At 46.4% G+C, this 19,120-nt stretch overlaps 1 protein-coding gene across 1 annotated transcript in view; it reads right to left on the bottom strand.

Moving 5' to 3' along the window:
• The window catches only part of LOC306918179 (BAR/IMD domain-containing adapter protein 2-like 1), a gene marked incomplete at its 3' end in the record, with an annotated part of 120,816 nt that overhangs the window by 72,610 nt on the left and 29,086 nt on the right, over nt 1-19,120 (bottom strand). Inside the window, exons 2-3 of the mRNA XM_079531059.1 lie at nt 12,959-13,034; nt 10,332-10,418 (exon numbers count right to left, since the gene is read on the bottom strand). Coding sequence (XP_079387185.1) covers nt 10,332-10,418; nt 12,959-13,034 — 163 coding nt within the window. The remainder of the gene's footprint in view (nt 1-10,331; nt 10,419-12,958; nt 13,035-19,120) is intronic.

The raw sequence follows: 19,120 nt of genomic DNA, 5'->3' as shown, positions 1-19,120 counted from the left end.
GGAGGAGGAGGAGAGGAGGTGGAGGAGAGGAGGAGGAGGAGGTGGAGGAGAGGAGGAGGAGGAGGAGTAGGAGGAGGAGGGAGTGGTAACAGGGGTAGCCAGAACCTCTCAAGAGTATCTGCTTTCTGCTTGACTCCGCGTCACTGGGAGTCAGGTTACAGGCAACCAGGCAACCAGGCAGGCAGCAGCAGGCAGCCAGGCAGGCAGGCAGCCTGCCCTTGTCCTGTCCTGTGCTGTCCTGTGCGGTCCTGTCCTGTCCTGTGCGTCCTGTGCCGTCCTCTCCCCGCCCAGTCCTGGCTACGCTTGCCGGTTTTATTCAAGCATATTTTGTATGCAAAACACATCTGTATCCGATTACTAGCCTATTTTTAACCTCACGTTTTCATACCTGCTGGTGCTACTAGCTACTACAGCTGGTGCTACTAGCTACTACAGCTGGTGCTACTAGCTACTACAGCTGGTGCTACTAGCTACTACAGCTGGTGCTACTAGCTACTACAGCTGGTGCTACTAGCTACTACAGCTGGTGCTACTAGCTACTACAGCTGGTGCTACTAGCTACTACAGCTGGTGCTACTAGCTACTACAGCTGGTGCTACTAGCTACTACAGCTGGTGCTACTAGCTACTACAGCTAGTGCTACTAGCTACTACAGCTGGTGCTACTAGCTACTACAGCTGGTGCTACTAGCTACTACAGCTGGTGCTACTAGCTACTACAGCTGGTGCTACTAGCTACTACAGCTAGTGCTACTAGCTACTACAGCTAGTGCGACTAGCTACTACAGCTGGTGCGACTAGCTACTACAGCTGGTGCTACTAGCTACTACAGCTGGTGCTACTAGCTACTACAGCTGGTGCTACTAGCTACTACAGCTAGTGCTACTAGCTACTACAGCTAGTGCTACTAGCTACTACAGCTAGTGCGACTAGCTACTACAGCTAGTGCGACTAGCTACTACAGCTAGTGCTACTACAGCTAGTGCTACTAGCTACTACAGCTAGTGCGACTAGCTACTACAGCTAGTGCGACTAGCTACTACAGCTAGTGCTACTACAGCTAGTGCGACTAGCTACTACAGCTAGTGCGACTAGCTACTACAGCTAGTGCTACTACAGCTAGTGCTACTAGCTACTACAGCGCTACTAGCTACTACAGCTAGTGCTACTAGCTACTACATCGCTGCTGTTTGAAATCACCATATTTTAACTTTTGTATTTTGTTTTTTATTTTGTAAGTTAAAGCCCGTATACTTCACACTAAGGCGTCACCAGGCCCGGCGCCAGGATGAAATGACCGAGGGGTCAATTGAGATTTTTGACGTATTGATTTGGACCGGGGGGGTCCAGATTTTTTTTTATATTTGCGATGAAAATGCTTCAATCTGGTGCACTTTGAGATCAAAATGAAGAGGCTAGATCTATAAAGAACTCATATTAGATTATTATCATCTTTTTAATTGCACCTGCACTGTGCAGGGCAAGCACACATGCATTTTTAAAATTAAAATATATATGAATTAAAAAGTAAAATGTAAAGTAATGGTACACTTACAAATTTCAAAGATTGTTACACTGCAACAATGACATCCCCTCCCCACCCCAAGGATGGCCTATAGGTGAGGAATGTTGTTTTTCCAGTTCTAGATGGGAGATCATGGAGATCATTAAGATGCATCCTGTATTAAGATGCATCCTTACTTCCTTCCTTTCAAGCAATGAAAGCCTGGAAAATGTATAGACTAGACTACCATTGTTTTGTCTGTGGCTATAGAGTTATAACCAATCCATCGCACAAGGTAGTTGTCTCCACCAGGCCGAAGGCATGGGGAGAGAGTATGTTTTGCACTCCGTCCGTCCGTCCGTGTGTCCGTCCGTCCGTGTGTCCGTCCGTCCGTCCGTCCGTCTGTGAACAGCTAATCTCTGGCACCGTTGGCTTGATCGCAGCCATACTCTGCACACACACTCCCTGAATGCCAGAGCTGAACCTCTGCCCCAAAGTTTTCACATTGGCCTGTTATAGCACCACCAGGAGGCCGCTTTGTGCAAAACAAATGTTTTGACAGTACACCTACAGATTTTGTCCAAACATTACGCAAATTGGTACACAGTCTCTCTAGAGCCATTCAACGAAACGGGTCTTTCAGATTTTTCAGACTCCATCCTGATTGGCTAAGATTGGCTTCCAAAGTTCGCAGGAGTGATCCGTTTCAAACAAAATGCTGCAAATCATGAACACATGGTGTGATTTCCGTGAAATTTTGCAAGCACATTCCCACTAGGTCGAGGAAGAAATGCCACTTGAATATTTTCAACTCAGCCTCATGGTGGCGCTATAACTGGCCGATTTGTGTTTTTACCTATAACTGCACCGATCTGTGTAAAACCATGTATGCGCACTCCCTAGAGGCCAAGGAAAAACATTTGCCTGGAATTTTTCACATCTGCTCTTTATAGCGCCACCAGGAGGCCGATATATGTAAAACACATTTTCTAATATTACTCCTTCAGATTTTATCCAAATTTCACGCAAATCGGTACACATGCTCTCCATAGTCATGTGATCATGTGATTTGTTTGATTTCTCATAATTATCCATCCTGATTGGCTACGATTGGCTTCTAAAGTTTTCAGGAGTAGCCCGTTTTGTACAAATTGCCACAACTCCGCAACGCAGCGTCCGATTACCACTACTAGGCTGAGGAAGAAATGCCACTTGACAGTTTTCAAATCAGCCTCATGGTGGCGCTACAACAGGCCAAGTCGCGACACACACACACACACACACACACACACACACACACACACACACACACACACACACACACACACACACACACACACACACACACACACACACACACACACACACGTTTATATTACTCCTAAACATTTTGCCAAACATCACACACAATCCTATCCTCCTGGTGGAGACCTGTGCCCAGAAGGGCACTTTTTCTAGTTTTATATTGTATTTGTATCATTGACAACATTATTAGTTAAAAAAATAATAAAATAAATATTATTTTCCCCCCGTTTTTTTTGAGGGGTCAAGGAGGTCGGGTTGAGGGGTCAAGTACCCCCTTTGACCCCTCGTGGCGCCGGGCCTGGGCGTCACACCAAAGCATCAAAAGTAGCAGATCCACAAGGCGGTGCGAAGTGACTCGTTCCATTCGGGATTCTTCGCGTTTTCGGGCCTAGCGTTATAATTATAGTCGGGCCGGGCCAAGCCTCGGGCCCAGGTTATGGCCCAGTTAATGCTGGGCCTTCATCTTCAGGCCCGTTGAGAACTCCAGGGAAATCCAGTGGAATATTTCAATACCCGACAGGATTCTAATATGTTGTCCTTTCAACCATTTTCTTCCTTTCCTTTCCTGAAAGCGTGATGTGTCTCTCAGCGGTAAGTGTGTCTCTTTGGACCTGCTCCTGACTCCAGTGTGAATGTCTCTCAGTGGTTAGTGTCTCTTTGGACCTGCTCCTGACTCCAGTGTGAATGTCTCTCAGCGGTAAGTGTGTCTCTTTGGACCTGCTCCTGACTCCAGTGTGAATGTCTCTCAGCGGTAAGTGTGTCTCTTTGGACCTGCTCCTGACTCCAGTGTGAATGTCTCTCAGTGGTTAGTGTCTCTTTGGACCTGCTCCTGACTCCAGTGTGAATGTCTCTCAGTGGTTAGTGTCTCTTTGGACCTGCTCCTGACTCCAGTGTGAATGTCTCTCAGTGGTTAGTGTCTCTTTGGACCTGCTCCTGACTCCAGTGTGAATGTCTCTCAGTGGTAAGTGTGTCTCTTTGGACCTGCTCCTGACTCCAGTGTGAATGTCTCTCAGTGGTAAGTGTGTCTTTGGACCTGCTCCTGACTCCAGTGTGAATGTCTCTCAGTGGTAAGTGTGTCTCTTTGGACCTGCTCCTGACTCCAGTGTGAATGTCTCTCAGTGGTTAGTGTCTCTTTGGACCTGCTCCTGACTCCAGTGTGAATGTCTCTCAGTGGTAAGTGTGTCTCTTTGGACCTGCTCCTGACTCCAGTGTGAATGTCTCTCAGTGGTTAGTGTCTCTTTGGACCTGCTCCTGACTCCAGTGTGAATGTCTCTCAGTGGTAAGTGTGTCTCTTTGGACTTGCTCCTGACTCCAGTGTGAATGTCTCTCAGCGGTAAGTGTGTCTCTTTGGACCTGCTCCTGACTCCAGTGTGAATGTCTCTCAGTGGTTAGTGTGTCTCTTTGGACCTGCTCCTGACTCCAGTGTGAATGTCTCTCAGTGGTTAGTGTGTCTCTTTGGACCTGCTCCTGACTCCAGTGTGAATGTCTCTCAGTGGTTAGTGTCTCTTTGGACCTGCTCCTGACTCCAGTGTGAATGTCTCTCAGTGGTTAGTGTCTCTTTGGACCTGCTCCTGACTCCAGTGTGAATGTCTCTCAGTGGTTAGTGTCTCTTTGGACCTGCTCCTGACTCCAGTGTGAATGTCTCTCAGTGTTTAGTGTTTTTTTGGACCTGCTCCTGACTCCAGTGTGAATGTCTCTCAGTGGTTAGTGTGTCTCTTTGGACCTGCTCCTGACTCCAGTGTGAATGTCTCTCAGTGGTTAGTGTCTCTTTGGACCTGCTCCTGACTCCAGTGTGAATGTCTCTCAGCGGTAAGTGTGTCTTTGGACCTGCTCCTGACTCCAGTGTGAATGTCTCTCAGTGTTTAGTGTTTTTTTGGACCTGCTCCTGACTCCAGTGTGAATGTCTCTCAGTGGTTAGTGTGTCTCTTTGGACCTGCTCCTGACTCCAGTGTGAATGTCTCTCAGTGTTTAGTGTCTCTTTGGACCTGCTCCTGACTCCAGTGTGAATGTCTCTCAGTGGTTAGTGTGTCTCTTTGGACCTGCTCCTGACTCCAGTGTGAATGTCTCTCAGTGGTAAGTGTGTCTCTTTGGACCTGCTCCTGACTCCAGTGTGAATGTCTCTCAGTGGTAAGTGTGTCTCTTTGGACCTGCTCCTGACTCCAGTGTGAATGTCTCTCAGTGTTTAGTGTCTCTTTGGACCTGCTCCTGACTCCAGTGTGAATGTCTCTCAGTGGTAAGTGTGTCTCTTTGGACCTGCTCCTGACTCCAGTGTGAATGTCTCTCAGTGGTAAGTGTGTCTCTTTGGACCTGCTCCTGACTCCAGTGTGAATGTCTCTCAGTGGTAAGTGTGTCTCTTTGGACCTGCTCCTGACTCCAGTGTGAATGTCTCTCAGCGGTAAGTGTGTCTCTTTGGACCTGCTCCTGACTCCAATGTGAATGTATCTCAGTGGTAAGTGTGTCTCTTTGGACCTGCTCCTGACTCCAGTGTGAATGTCTCTCAGTGGTAAGTGTGTCTCTTTGGACCTGCTCCTGACTCCAGTGTGAATGTCTCTCAGTGGTAAGTGTGTCTCTTTGGACCTGCTCCTGACTCCAGTGTGAATGTCTCTCAGTGGTAAGTGTGTCTCTTTGGACCTGCTCCTGACTCCAGTGTGAATGTCTCTCAGCGGTAAGTGTGTCTCTTTGGACCTGCTCCTGACTCCAATGTGAATGTATCTCAGTGGTAAGTGTGTCTCTTTGGACCTGCTCCTGACTCCAGTGTGAATGTCTCTCAGTGGTAAGTGTGTCTCTTTGGACTCAGTGTGAACAGAACTCAAGTGGTTTGAGGCTCGGTGTCTCTTCGGAGCGATCCTGTGTCTCAGTGTGTGAACACAACTCAAGTGGTTTGAGGCTCACATAACAAACTGGAACGCCCGAGGCAGCTGTGTGGAACGGACCGCACCGTGCAGCGATGCGCCGAACCTCAGAGGATCACTGTTGTTTTTGGCAGCAAAATGTCTTTGGAATAAAACTTAATTTTGTTTTAGTCGACTAAATGTCATAAGATTTCAGTTGATTAAATCTACAGTTGATTTAGTCGACTAAAATGTATTTCGGTGGGGCCTTGATGGTGTCATAATGGCTGATTTTACACTTGCTGAAAATACCCGATCCACTGTGGCTGACACACAACCTCACTGCTTAAAGCGAGGGGTGTCCACTGTGGCTGACACACAACCTCACTGCTTAAAGCGAGGGGTGTCCACTGTGGCTGACACACAACCTCTGCTTAAAGCGAGGGGTGTCCACTGTGGCTGCCACACAACCTCACTGCTTAAAGCGAGGGGTGTCCACTGTGGCTGACACACAACCTCACTGCTTAAAGCGAGGGGTGTCCACTGTGGCTGACACACAACCTCACGGCTTAAAGTGAGGGGTGTCCACTGTGGCTGCCACACAACCTCACTGCTTAAAGTGAGGGGTGTCCACTGTGGCTGACACACAACCTCACTGCTTAAAGTGAGGGGTGTCCACTGTGGCTGCCACACAACCTCACTGCTTAAAGAGAGGGGTGTCCACTGTGGCGGCCACACAACCTCACTGCTTAAAGTGAGGGGTGTCCACTGTGGCTGCCACACAACCTCACTGCTTAAAGCATACCTCAAAAGTCCATAGACTTGGCTGCCACATGATGTCATCATGTCTGAAGGCCAGACGTTGGAGAAGGGTCTATCAAAAACAACACAAGCCTCAAAAACATTACTGGGTGTATCACTGTTTTCAGTCAAAATTAGCCTGAAATGTCTGTTTGGTGTTGATGGAGCCCCCCCTGCATTCATTCAGTCCTCTGTGATGTACACACACACACACACACACACACACACACACACACACACACACACACACACACACACACACACACACACACACACACACACACACACACACACACACACACACACACACACACACACACACACACACACACACACACACACACACACACACACACACACACACACCTTTATTTGCATTCACATTTTACAAGAAATTCTTGAACACAAACAATAGTGGATGCGCAAACTTGGAACAACAAGTGCTTCAGGATACAGATCACAGGTACAGGAAGCATCACCTTCTCCATATATGGTCAACTGCCAATTATCACAGACACTGAACAGAATTTTGCCGATGCCTTATCAGCTCTTGGCTTTCGGGCATTCCTGCATTCTGCAGGCCTCTCACGACTGATTTATGGACATTACAGAGGCTTCCAAAATTTGGAAGCCTCGGTAATGTCCATAAATCAGTCGTGATAAACTACTTGTATTCATATTTAATATGAACACAAGTAGTTTACATTTGTAGCCAAGCTGTATAATAGCATCCTTAAGACGCTGGTACTTGACACCTTGGTAAGGAATGCCTCTTCCAGACTGTGGTCAAATGTACATGCCACTTCCAAAATGGTCACTTCTCTACTGTCCTCATCAACAACAACAATATCTGGTGTATTAGCTGTGACATCTGAGAAGGCATCATTTCCATTATTGTGCATGAACATGGCAGTTGAAACACGTGAGTGCTTATATATTTTGGCAGATGATGAAACATATGAACTCATGTCCTTAGCTAATAGGTCAACAACAATAGGCATAGCAATGTACATTCCCTTATATACATAGCAGCCATTCAGAATATGTGACAGTGTTTCTGTAAGTGGAGTGTGGTCATGGTGCAGACAATGAGGAGGAAACGTGTTAGGGTACCACAGAGAGAGATCGAGTCTGGTTGGGAGGACCTGTAATCTGGCTTCGACTGTAAAGGTGACTATATCCTCATCAACTGCATAATTCTTGAATATTGTATGAGATAAGGTATGGTCTGCATCGAGAAGGCAAGGTATATTTTAATATGTATTGAACCAGGCAAACTCTCAACAACAACTCGCCGCAATGCAAAGCGCTGTGAGCCGGCAGGAAATGGACTGGTCTGTGTGTGGGACGTCCATGGAACCATTCAAATGAAGACTGAACAATGATACGGCGTTGTGCGTGCGTGCATGCGTGCGTGCGTGCGTGTGTGCGTGCGTGCGTACCTGTAGACATCACACAGAAACCATAGAGAAACCAAACCACTGTGTTAAAACAACTGTCCAAACAGTCGTTCCAACTTGTGCAACACATGATTCAACCACTTCCAAGTTCTTAAAATACTTAAATAAACTCAGGGCTCTATGCTAGGACCCCCTCATCCTCCTGTTTTTCCAGAATAGGTACGCTGCTATAGGGTTCATGTTGGATAACAACAACATACTGGAGGCTTCTTTCCTGTTCATATGTGTGACTAAATTTGACTGAGGGGCTGCCATTGGATCTTTTTGAATTTCCGTTTTGTTCATGTCATATGAAAGCAGGGAATCATAGCTTCAAATTGACATATTGGTTGTTCAGTTTGACCCACCAGTTTTGGAGATATGGCTTATAGAGTAATGTCTTGCAGAGAAACAGCGAGTTGAGAAAACAGGCTTGAAAGGTTCACTTCTGTGGACTCTAACATTACACCTATAGCTACATGTTTAAGCATGTATTTCATATTTACATTTCAGCTCTGACACTTATTTCAGACATGCTCTAGTATGTGAAGAGTCTGCCTGTGCTAGTAACTCATTTAAAAAATAATAATAATAATTTAAAAAATCTCCTCTGGTGAAAAGCTGGAGTTTGCGCGATGGCAGGCTCTCAGTCAAATCTGGTCACAATTAACAAGAAATTCTTGAACACAAAAAACAAGTGCTTCAGGATCACGGGCACAGGAAGCATCGCCTCCTCCATATATGGTCAACTGCCAATTATCACAGACACTGAACAGAATCTCTGCCGATGCCTTATCAGCTCTTGGCTTGGGCATTCCATCTCACAACTGATACTGACACACACCGCACGCACGCACGCACGCACGCACGCACGCACGCACGCACGCACGCACGCACGCACGCACGCACGCACGCACGCGCTGCAGTCCTCCAAGAACACACAAACCACAGTCCTAGAGACCTCTAAGGGCCTGCAGTCCCCCCAAGAACACAAACCACAGTCCTAGAGACCTCTAAGGGCCTGCAGTCTCCCCACAAACACAAACCACAGTCCTAGAGACCTCTAAGGGCCTGCAGTCCTCCAAGAACACAAACCACAGTCCTAGAGACCTCTAAGGGCCTGCAGTCCCCCAAGAACACACAGACCACAGTCCTAGAGACCTCTAAGGGCCTGCAGTCCCCCAAGAACACACACACCACAGTCCTAGAGACCTCTAAGGGTCTGCAGTCCCCCAAGAACACACAAACCACAGTCCTAGAGACCTCTAAGGGCCTGCAGTCCCCACAAGAACACACAAACCACAGTCCTAGAGACCTCTAAGGGCCTGCAGTCCCCCAAGAACACACAGACCACAGTCCTAGAGACCTCTAGGGCCTGCAGTCCCCCAAGAACACACAAACCACAGTCCTAGAGACCTCTAAGGGCCTGCAGTCCTCCAAGAACACACAGACCACAGTCCTAGAGACCTCTAAGGGCCTGCAGTCCTCCAAGAACACACAGACCACAGTCCTAGAGACCTCTCAGTGCCTGCAGTCCCCCAAGAACACACAAACCACAGTCCTAGAGACCTCTAAGGGCCTGCAGTCCCCCAAGAACACACACACCACAGTCCTAGAGACCTCTAAGGGCCTGCAGTCCCCCAAGAACACACAAACCACAGTCCTAGAGACCTCTAAGGGCCTGCAGTCTCCCCACAAACACAAACCACAGTCCTAGAGACCTCTAAGGGCCTGCAGTCCTCCAAGAACACAAACCACAGTCCTAGAGACCTCTCAGTGCCTGCAGTCCCCCAAGAACACACAAACCACAGTCCTAGAGACCTCTAAGGGCCTGCAGTCCCCCAAGAACACACAGACCACAGTCCTAGAGACCTCTAAGGGCCTGCAGTCCCCCAAGAACACACAAACCACAGTCCTAGAGACCTCTAAGGGCCTGCAGTCTCCCCACAAACACAAACCACAGTCCTAGAGACCTCTAAGGGCCTGCAGTCCCCCCAAGAACACACAAGGCAGGTGGAGCCTCCTGTTGGTTCTGGCATAAGAGAGAGGACAATAGCTGGAAGCCTGGAGGAGAGGGGCAGTGATTTGACCCAATCACTGCTGACCAACTGGAGAGTGTTGTGGTTGAGGGTCGAAACACTCTAAGAAGGACCGCCTGATGACCTCTCTTCATGTTGGAGACCGCCTGATGACCTCTCTTCAGGTTGGAGACAACCTGATGACCTCTCTTCAGGTTGGAGACAACCTGATGACCTCTCTTCAGGTTGGAGACCACCTGATGACCTCTCTTCATATTGGAGACCGCCTGATGACCTCTCTTCAGGTTGGAGACCACCTGATGACCTCTCTTCAGGTTGGAGACCACCTGATGACCTCTCCTCCAGGCCAATATATTATATATGGATTATAATCGCATCTCTGATGTATTTACGAACTCAGCGGATGAACTCACCTAGTTCTCTGGACACAGGAGACACGGCTGCGTTCTCTCCAATCTTAGACATGGCGTCAAAGTACAGCCTCCCTGCCAGGGTCATCGCTGGAGAGAGAGAGAGAGAGAGTTGGGCACAGATTAGTCCAGCGTAGCCAGACAACTGTGACCAGATTTGACTGAGAGCCTGCCATCGCGCAAATTGCAGCTTTTCACCAGAGGAGACTTTTTTTATTTTTTTTCAAAATGAGTTACTAGCACAGGCAGACTCTTCACATACGAGCATGTCTGAAATAAGTGTCAGAGCTGAAATCGACATGTAAATATGAAATAAATGCTTAAACATGTAGCTAGGTGTAATGTTAGAGACCACAGAAGTGAACCTTTCAAGCCTGTTTTCTCAACTCGCTGTTTTCTGCAAGACATTACTCTATAAGCCATATCTCCAACATATCTGGGTCAAACTGAACAACCAATATGTCAATTTGAAGCTATGATTCCCTGCTTTCACATGACATGAAAAAAACGAAAATTCAAAAAAATCCAATGGCAGTTCCTCAGTCAAATTTAGTCACAACTATTCCACAATCTCCGAATGCTATAGTCTGGAACTACGCATCCCGAAATCCGAGTGAGGAAGCTGCCATTTCCATTCACGAAAATATATTTTAAAATATCAACTTATTATTGTATTTATCATTAATGTATTTATCATTAAGGAGAAATGATGTCCTGGTAGGGTGATTAGCCACCGAGGCAGAGCCGAGGAGGACCCGTCAATGTAGTACGCAGTAGAAGTTCTAGGGATGTCGGTAACGGATAATTTCCCATCCGGTTAGCCGACAGGATTAACCGGGTCATTAACGGATAATTGGTTGACTTTTTTTCTTTTTTGAATAGGCTACCCCAAATGTAATATGCATGTATAGGCTACATAATTAAAGTTGGTAGACGAAATGGTATACATTTATTTATGCTCCTTTTAAAAAGACAAACAAAAAAGCAACATTTAACAATATAAATAAATTGTTGTAGGCTTAATCATCAATAAACAACGCATCGCATCTGCATGCATGCATCTGCGCGTCTACAGTACAGAGGTCCGCCCGTTCTAGTCCAAAACATAAATAAGTCCAGTCCAGATCTGAGCAGCCTATATCTATAAAGCCACTGGACGCATGGGCTAAGCCTTTTTTTATTATTAAGGAAGATCAGCATGCATGTCACCGTGTTCTGTTTGTTGACTTTTCGCTGACGAGAAAACCCTCAAACATCGATAGCACATGGCTAACTTGATAGCCGGGAGGAGGAGGAGCGGGAGGAAGCGGCGGCGGCTGTAAACATTCTCCCTCCAGGCCATTAATGGATTTAATAATGCCAAGTAGGTCTCTGCATTGATACGGTCGACATGTTGTGTTAATCTCGTCTCGCTGTCACTCGCTTAAGTTTTGACTACCGCAAAGCTACCGTTGTAGCCAACTAGCCATTTGAAGTGAACAGAGAACTTTGGGACAACGACATTGCGGGGGCAGAAAACAGCGCCCGAGTGCTGCTGTTCATGCAGCATGGAGTGTGACAAGCTGGCCGGCGCAAATAACAGCAATTTTAGGCATGTGTGCAACATGACAACTGTTTTAAAGTATTGTACAGTGACAACTACAGTCTCTGTAATGTTTATGTTGTACTATTACTAAAAACGATCTAAAATAAAAAGGGATTTAAGATCAGAACACGCATTTATTATTATGCAAATTAACCGTAAAGCTGATAAGCATACCCGGATATTTCTTAACGGTCGGCTAACCGGCTAGCCGTTTAACCCCCGACATCCCTAAGTAGAACTGTTAAGGAGAAATGAAGTCCTGGTAGGGTGATTAGCCACCGAGGCAGAGCCGAGGAGGACCCGTCAATGATGAATGATTCCTTTTATCCCATTTAGATCTGTGTCACCTTATAGCTTTTAACCACTATTTAACCATTATTTTAAACTTTAGCTGTTGAAAAATGTTAGATCTACAAGCTCGTAGCAAGCTCGTAGCAAGCTCATAGCGCAGCTTGTAGATCTGCTATTTTTGAAAGATCGTGAAAATGTTGCACAAATCTTATATTATATTATTTCACGGCAAACGTTTTTAACTCAAATCTTTGCTTCTGGGGCGGTTCATGAAATAGTTTGACTGTTTTTTAAATATAAATATGAAATAAATGCTTCAACATGTAGCTAGGTGTAATGTTAGAGAACACAGAAGACATGTAAATATGAAATAAATGCTTAAACATGTAGCTATAGGTGTAATGTTAGAGACCACAGAAGACATGTAAATATGAAATAAATGCTTAAACATGTAGCTAGGTGTAATGTTAGAGACCACAGAAGTGAACCTTTCAAGCCTGTTTTCTTAACTCGCCGTTTCTCTGCCAGACATTACTCTATAAGCCATATCTCCAAAACTGGTGGGTCAAACTGAACAACCAGTATGTCAATTTGAAGCTATGATTCCCTGCTTTCACATGACATGAAAAAACGAAAATTCAAAAAAATCCAATGGCAGTCCCTCAGTCACATTTAGTCACAAATAAGGATGTTGTTGCCACTGCTTTAAATATAAATACATATGCCTAAATGAGAATGTTGTAATAATTCTCACCAGCCACTGCTTTCTCGTAGCTCTTCCCCAGGTTGACCAGATTCCTCAGTCCAGGGTTGAACTGTTCCATCACATTCTGTACATGGAGAAGAGAGAGAAGCATTAACACAAGCGGACTTAAGGTCAAAAATACCTTTTTTTGTCCTGCATTTTTATTACTTGAGCGCGCAAGTACCAATCGGCTGTGTACAGTATGTCGGTCGCATGTTGGTGTGACCGAAAACGCGCACACACACACACACACACACACACACACACACACACACACACACACACACACACACACACACACACACACACACACACACACACACACACACACACACACACACACACACACAAAGACACACACACACACACGAACACGCACGTATGCATGAATGGGGAAGAATGGTGGTCCCTTATTGGCTGTTGATGTAACTAAGGTACGTTTCAAGGTAGGTATAAGGCCAATACCATCCATCGCTCAAATTGTTTTTTGTATATATCCTCTCTTCATAATGTAAATAATATCCCAAGCGGCACACTTTACTACTTATTTTGATGGAAATAAGCGAATTAGCACAACACCCCATAGCCCCATTCAATTCAATGCAATTCATATATTCACCTGGACCTCTTTGGTGGGGACGTAACGACTACAAAGAAAGGTAAGAAAGGTAAAAAAGCCTTCTAGCATGGAATTCTCCTTTAAAAAAGCCTTCTAGCATGGAACTCTCCTTTAAAAAAGCCTTCTAGCATGGAATTCTCCTTTAAAAAAGCCTTCTAGCATGGAATTCTCCTTTAAAAAAGCCTTCTAGCATGGAACTCTCCTTTAAATGGAACAATGGGCTGTCTGCAGTCCATGGGGGGAGAAATGGTGACAGGGTCAGATTGACCCAAAACGAGAGAGATGGTATAAGTATGTAGTTTAGGGAAGCCTAAATTCATATTTAGAAAAGTTCAGATGAAAAAAAAAAAGCAGAGATGATTTGAATCGAATATTTAGGAGAAGTCATGGAAGGGGAACCTTCTGAGAGCTTCACGGGCGAAGATAATCAACCCCAAAATCTCCCAATGGGTCAGAAAGACCTCACACTCTAGTGCTGACCCGAGTTACCCAACCTAATTGATACAGACCTCTAGAAAGCGATAAGGTGTGGCGCAAGATATAAGGACCAGGTGTCCTTCAGTTATAGGACCAGGTGCCTTGCCGTTAGGGACCAGGTGTCTTGCAGTTAGGGACCAGGTGTCTTGCCGTTATAGGACCAGGTGCCTTGCCGTTAGGGACCAGGTGTCTTGCAGTTATAGGACCAGGTGTCCTGCAGTTATAGGACCAGGTGTCTTGCAGTTATAGGACCAGGTGTCTTGCAGTTAGGGACCAGGTGTCTTGCCGTTATAGGACCAGGTGCCTTGCCGTTAGGGACCAGGTGTCTTGCAGTTATAGGACCAGGTGTCCTGCAGTTATAGGACCAGGTGTCTTGCAGTTATAGGACCAGGTGTCTTGCAGTTAGGGACCAGGTGTCTTGCAGTTAGGGACCAGGTGTCTTGCAGTTAGGGACCAGGTGTCTTGCAGTTAGGGACCAGGTGTCTTGCAGTTAGGGACCAGGTGTCTTGCAGTTAGGGACCAGGTGTCTTGCAGTTAGGGACCAGGTGTCTTGCAGTTATAGGCCCAGGTTTCTTGCAGTTATAGGACCAGGTGTCTTGCAGTTAGGGACCAGGTGTCTTGCAGTTATAGGCCCAGGTTTCTTGCAGTTATAGGGACCAGGTGTCTTGCAGTTAGGGACCAGGTGTCTTGCAGTTAGGGACCAGGTGTCTTGCAGTTAGGGACCAGGTGTCTTGCAGTTAGGGACCAGGTGTCTTGCAGTTATAGGACCAGGTGTCTTGCAGTTATAGGCCCAGGTGTCTTGCAGTTATAGGCCCAGGTGTCTTGCCGTTATAGGCCCAGGTTTCTTGCAGTTATAGGGACCAGGTGTCTTGCAGTTAGGGACCAGGTGGCTTGCAGTTAGGGACCAGGTGTCTTGCAATTAGGGACCAGGTGTCTTGCAGTTAGGGACCAGGTGTCTTGCAGTTAGGGACCAGGTGTCTTGCAGTTATAGGCCCAGGTTTCTTGCAGTTATAGGCCCAGGTTTCTTGCAGTTATAGGACCAGGTGTCTTGCAGTTATAGGCCCAGGTGTCTTGCAGTTAGGGACCAGGTGTCTTGCAGTTAGGGACCAGTTGTCATGCAGTTATAGGACCAGGTTTCTTGCAGTTATAGGACCAGGTTTCTTGCAGTTATAGGACCAGGTGGCTTGCAGTTAGGGACCAGGTGTCTTGCAGTTAGGGACCAGGTGTCTTGCAGTTATAGGCCCAGGTTTCTTGCAGTTAGAGACCAGGTGTCTTGCTCGGGGACCATAGAGAGTCGCAGTCCCGCCCCCTCGAGAGACCCGGAAAATAAATCCCCGTTAATTTTCCTCATAGACTTTTCAGAAAGTATTTATTTAAAGACGTTTACGCCGCGGACAAAGACAACTCTTGTCGTGACAAATCATGACAATAAACACAATGTTTTGGGCCAAACAAAGAATTAGAAAGTAGAAGAAAACGGCAGGTTACAACACTTATTTTGTTGTTTTTCTTCTTTGTAAGTATTTTTTTGGTCCAAAAAAGTTTGTTGTCATGATTTGTCACGACTCGAGTTGGCTTCGTGCGACGCTTAAAAGGTATTTAAATAAATACTTTTTAAAATGTCTATGAGGAAAAACGCATTGGGATTAATTTCCTGGGCCTGGTGTCGTCATGAAAGGGGGCGGGACTGCGACGCTCTATTGCGGTTGCCTGGAATGGAACCCTGGGTTTCCCAAGCGGCCTCTAGTCTCTACTCATTCATCCATGGCTGCTCATAATGTCGGTTGTTGCTCTCGGCAGTCATGGCCGCCAGTTCCCACCTGACGTTGTGTGGGAGTCCAGACCGCTCCAGACCGAGCCCAATAACCGCCAGCTTGCACAACGTCTTCAGACTAGGACTCAAGTCTAAGACGCAAAGGTCATTGTGTGTGTGTTGTCGTCCAAAGAGGAAGACAACTTCCCAGCATGCAGCAGCAGTTCCTCTGAGTCTCCAATATCAAAGATGGTCCTTCGCCCTTAGGCACAACCTTCCTCTGTGAGAGAGTCTCTGGATTGATTTTCCACATTTTGAACATCTGGAATCCGAACATGGAATATAAAAAGAATGTATGGTAAGAACCTGTCAAGCAACTAATTATGTACAGCTCTCCATTGTAGGTAAAGGCTGAATGATCCTCACGATCTCCTGGAAGAAGCTGTGCAGAAGGTGTGTTCAGCCAGTGGTCGGTCTCTGTGTCAAACACTCTGATGTTGGAGTACTGAACCCACCCGCCCACAGTTCCCACACATACAAACATCTTTGTCCCGATGATGGTGGCAGAGTGACGGTCTGTAGCAGGTGGTTCAGTTCCTCTGGTGTTGATTAAAGTCCAGACCATCATGGTGGTGTCCAACTTGTACATGTCATTAGTGACATCTACAAGTCCGGTCCGCTTGGTGGATCCTCCATGGACATACATGACCTTCCCCAAGACACAGGCTGAGTGGTGCCACCTCCTCTCTGGGACAGTCCCAGAAACCTGTGGTTTGGACCATCTGTGGACGTCCACATCAAAAGCATAAAGCACGTTGCAGCCCTCTTCCCCCCAGATTCTTCCCCCCCAGAAGTAGACGACACCTTCAATCAGTACAGCTGTGAAGCCGTAGCGCCAGGAGGGACCCTCGAGGTGACGTTCTCCTCCCCCAATCGTCTCTAGGGGCAACTTCCTCCAGCGCAAGGACACTGCGTTGAGGACGTGAACTTCAATCGTTTCCATCCTGTCGTCGTCCCTTCCGAACGCGTACACCTCGTGTCCGACCGTCACGGCCACGTGATATCCTCCTGGTCCGTTCAGATTCGCAGTCCACGTCAACATTTTACACACAAAAACGACAAAGTCCAGGGAACGTTGAATCCTAAAACGTTGTTACAGTCACATTGCTCGCACAACCACTTATATATTGGTACGACCTTCAAGTAATGAAGTCATGTCGGTGACATCAGACTTGTCCAAATATGGAATTCCTTCGTTAGTGTGGTTGAACCAGAATAACGAATAGGGACATACCGATGAGACATTTTGGCTGATATCCATATCCGAAATAATTAATTGCGGCGATGGCCGATAACCGATATAACCGATGTCGATATGATCTCATTCTGTATTAACCCATTTTGGGCGGGAACCCCTTTTGGTGTTAGCATTATGTTATGCTTTAGCTATTGAAAAATAGCAGATCTACAAGCTCGAGTGGCGCGCTACGAGCTTGTAGGTCTGCTATTTTTGAAATGTCGAAGAACGACTGACATAGAAACATAGCTTTTTCAGAAAACTGTCAGGATGTAGAAGACATTTTTAGAATCTGATCTCAGGTCAAAAGGGGTTAAAAAAATTTAATAATTTTGTCCATTCTGAAACCTCCTGACCCACAGGCCTAGGGTGGCGGCCCGGTTCCGGCGAGCCACCCCGTGTCCGAAACGGTCGACAAATGACAGAGTTACCGTGTGGGGGTCCCCGGGCGTCTCCGGGGGGTCCCCGGAACATCCAGACCCCCAGGAACGCGCCCAGGCGGCAGGGCCGGTTCCGGCGAACCACTCCAGGTCCGAAACAGTTGAAAAATGACAGAGTTACCGTGTGGGGGTCCCCAGGGGGTCCCTCTACTGTACTGTACTGTACTGTACTGTACTGTACTGTCACACCCGAAACCACGTAATGCGCTTTATGGAACTCTCGGCATATTATTTTTTTCCACTGACGAAAGGATACGGGTCCTCATACACGGTAAGAAAACTGCTTGTGTGGAATTCTCCTTTAACTTTTGGTTAAAGCACTCCTATAGAGCGTCGCAGTCCTGCCCCCTACCCTGGACCAGGAAATGATTCTCCGTTCATTTTCCTCATAGACATTTCAGAAAGTATTTATTTAAAGACGTTTACGCCGCGGACAAAGCCAACTCGAGTCGTGACAAATCATGACAACAAACACAATTTTTGGGCCGAACAAATAATTAGAAAGAAGAAAAAAACGGCAGGTTACAACTTACAACACTTTTTTGGTTGTTTTTCTTCTTTGTAATTATTTGTTTGGTCCAAAATATTGTTTGTGTTGTCATGAGTTGTCACGACTCGAGTTGGCTTTGTCCGCGGCGTAACCGTCTTTAAATAAATACTAATAGAAATGTCTATGGGAAAAATGCATTGGGATTCATTTCCTGGTCCATGGTAGGGGGCGGGACTGCGACGCTCTATAGACAGCTATGCGTGTGTGTGTGTCCCTGTGTCCGAGCACACAAATATATAGCGTTTGTTCACCACCAAGTGTCACTGTTGCACAGCCTAACACACAGACACACACAGGCCAGGGAGGAGGGCTTGTACAGTACAGTACAGTACAGTACAGTACAGTACAGTACAGTACAGTACAGTACAGTACAGTACAGTACAGTACAGTACAGTACCACTCACTTCAGACGGATCTGATTTTTTTATAATTTTTAATTATCTCTACAACAGTTTAAATTGTTGTAGAGATAATTTCACATGATGATTCCTAACGACACGTCTACTGTTGTGTGATCCGTGCAGACTGATTTAGACCTGAATCCAAAAACCTGAATTCTAAATTCTGACAGTTTTCTGAAAAACCTAATGTTTCAATGTCAGTGGTGCTCAACCTTTTTCATGTCAAGGACCCCCAGAATTATCTGTATTTGGCCGCCGACCCCCATCTGAAAATATGTTGTTCCAGGGACCTCCCCAGAAGCAAAGATTTGAGCTAAAAACGTTCACTCTGAAAGAATATATATTCAAAGATTTGCGGCATATTTTCACGATTTAAAAAAAACAAATCTACAAGCTCAACTCAAGCTTGTAGATCTGCTATTTTTCCAATAGCTAAAGTAATGCTTAAAACACCAAAAGGGGTTCCTGCCCAAAATTAAAATCATATTTCCTCCCACTCTCCGCGCTAACAGATAAGTAATTGGCAGCGTGTAGCTTTAGCCCTAAAACCCAGTCGGTGCCTTACATTGCGTCGGCCGGGGGTGTGAACGGAAATGTGCTTCCTTTGGATAGAGGCACGTACAGTTTAAACGCC

Source organism: Electrona antarctica, assembly GCF_951216825.1.
Source record: "Electrona antarctica genome assembly, contig: scaffold_160, whole genome shotgun sequence".
NCBI lineage: Eukaryota > Metazoa > Chordata > Actinopteri > Myctophiformes > Myctophidae > Electrona > Electrona antarctica.
Note: the sequence above shows the minus strand (reverse complement) of the source record. Positions and strands in the feature narration are given on the sequence as shown.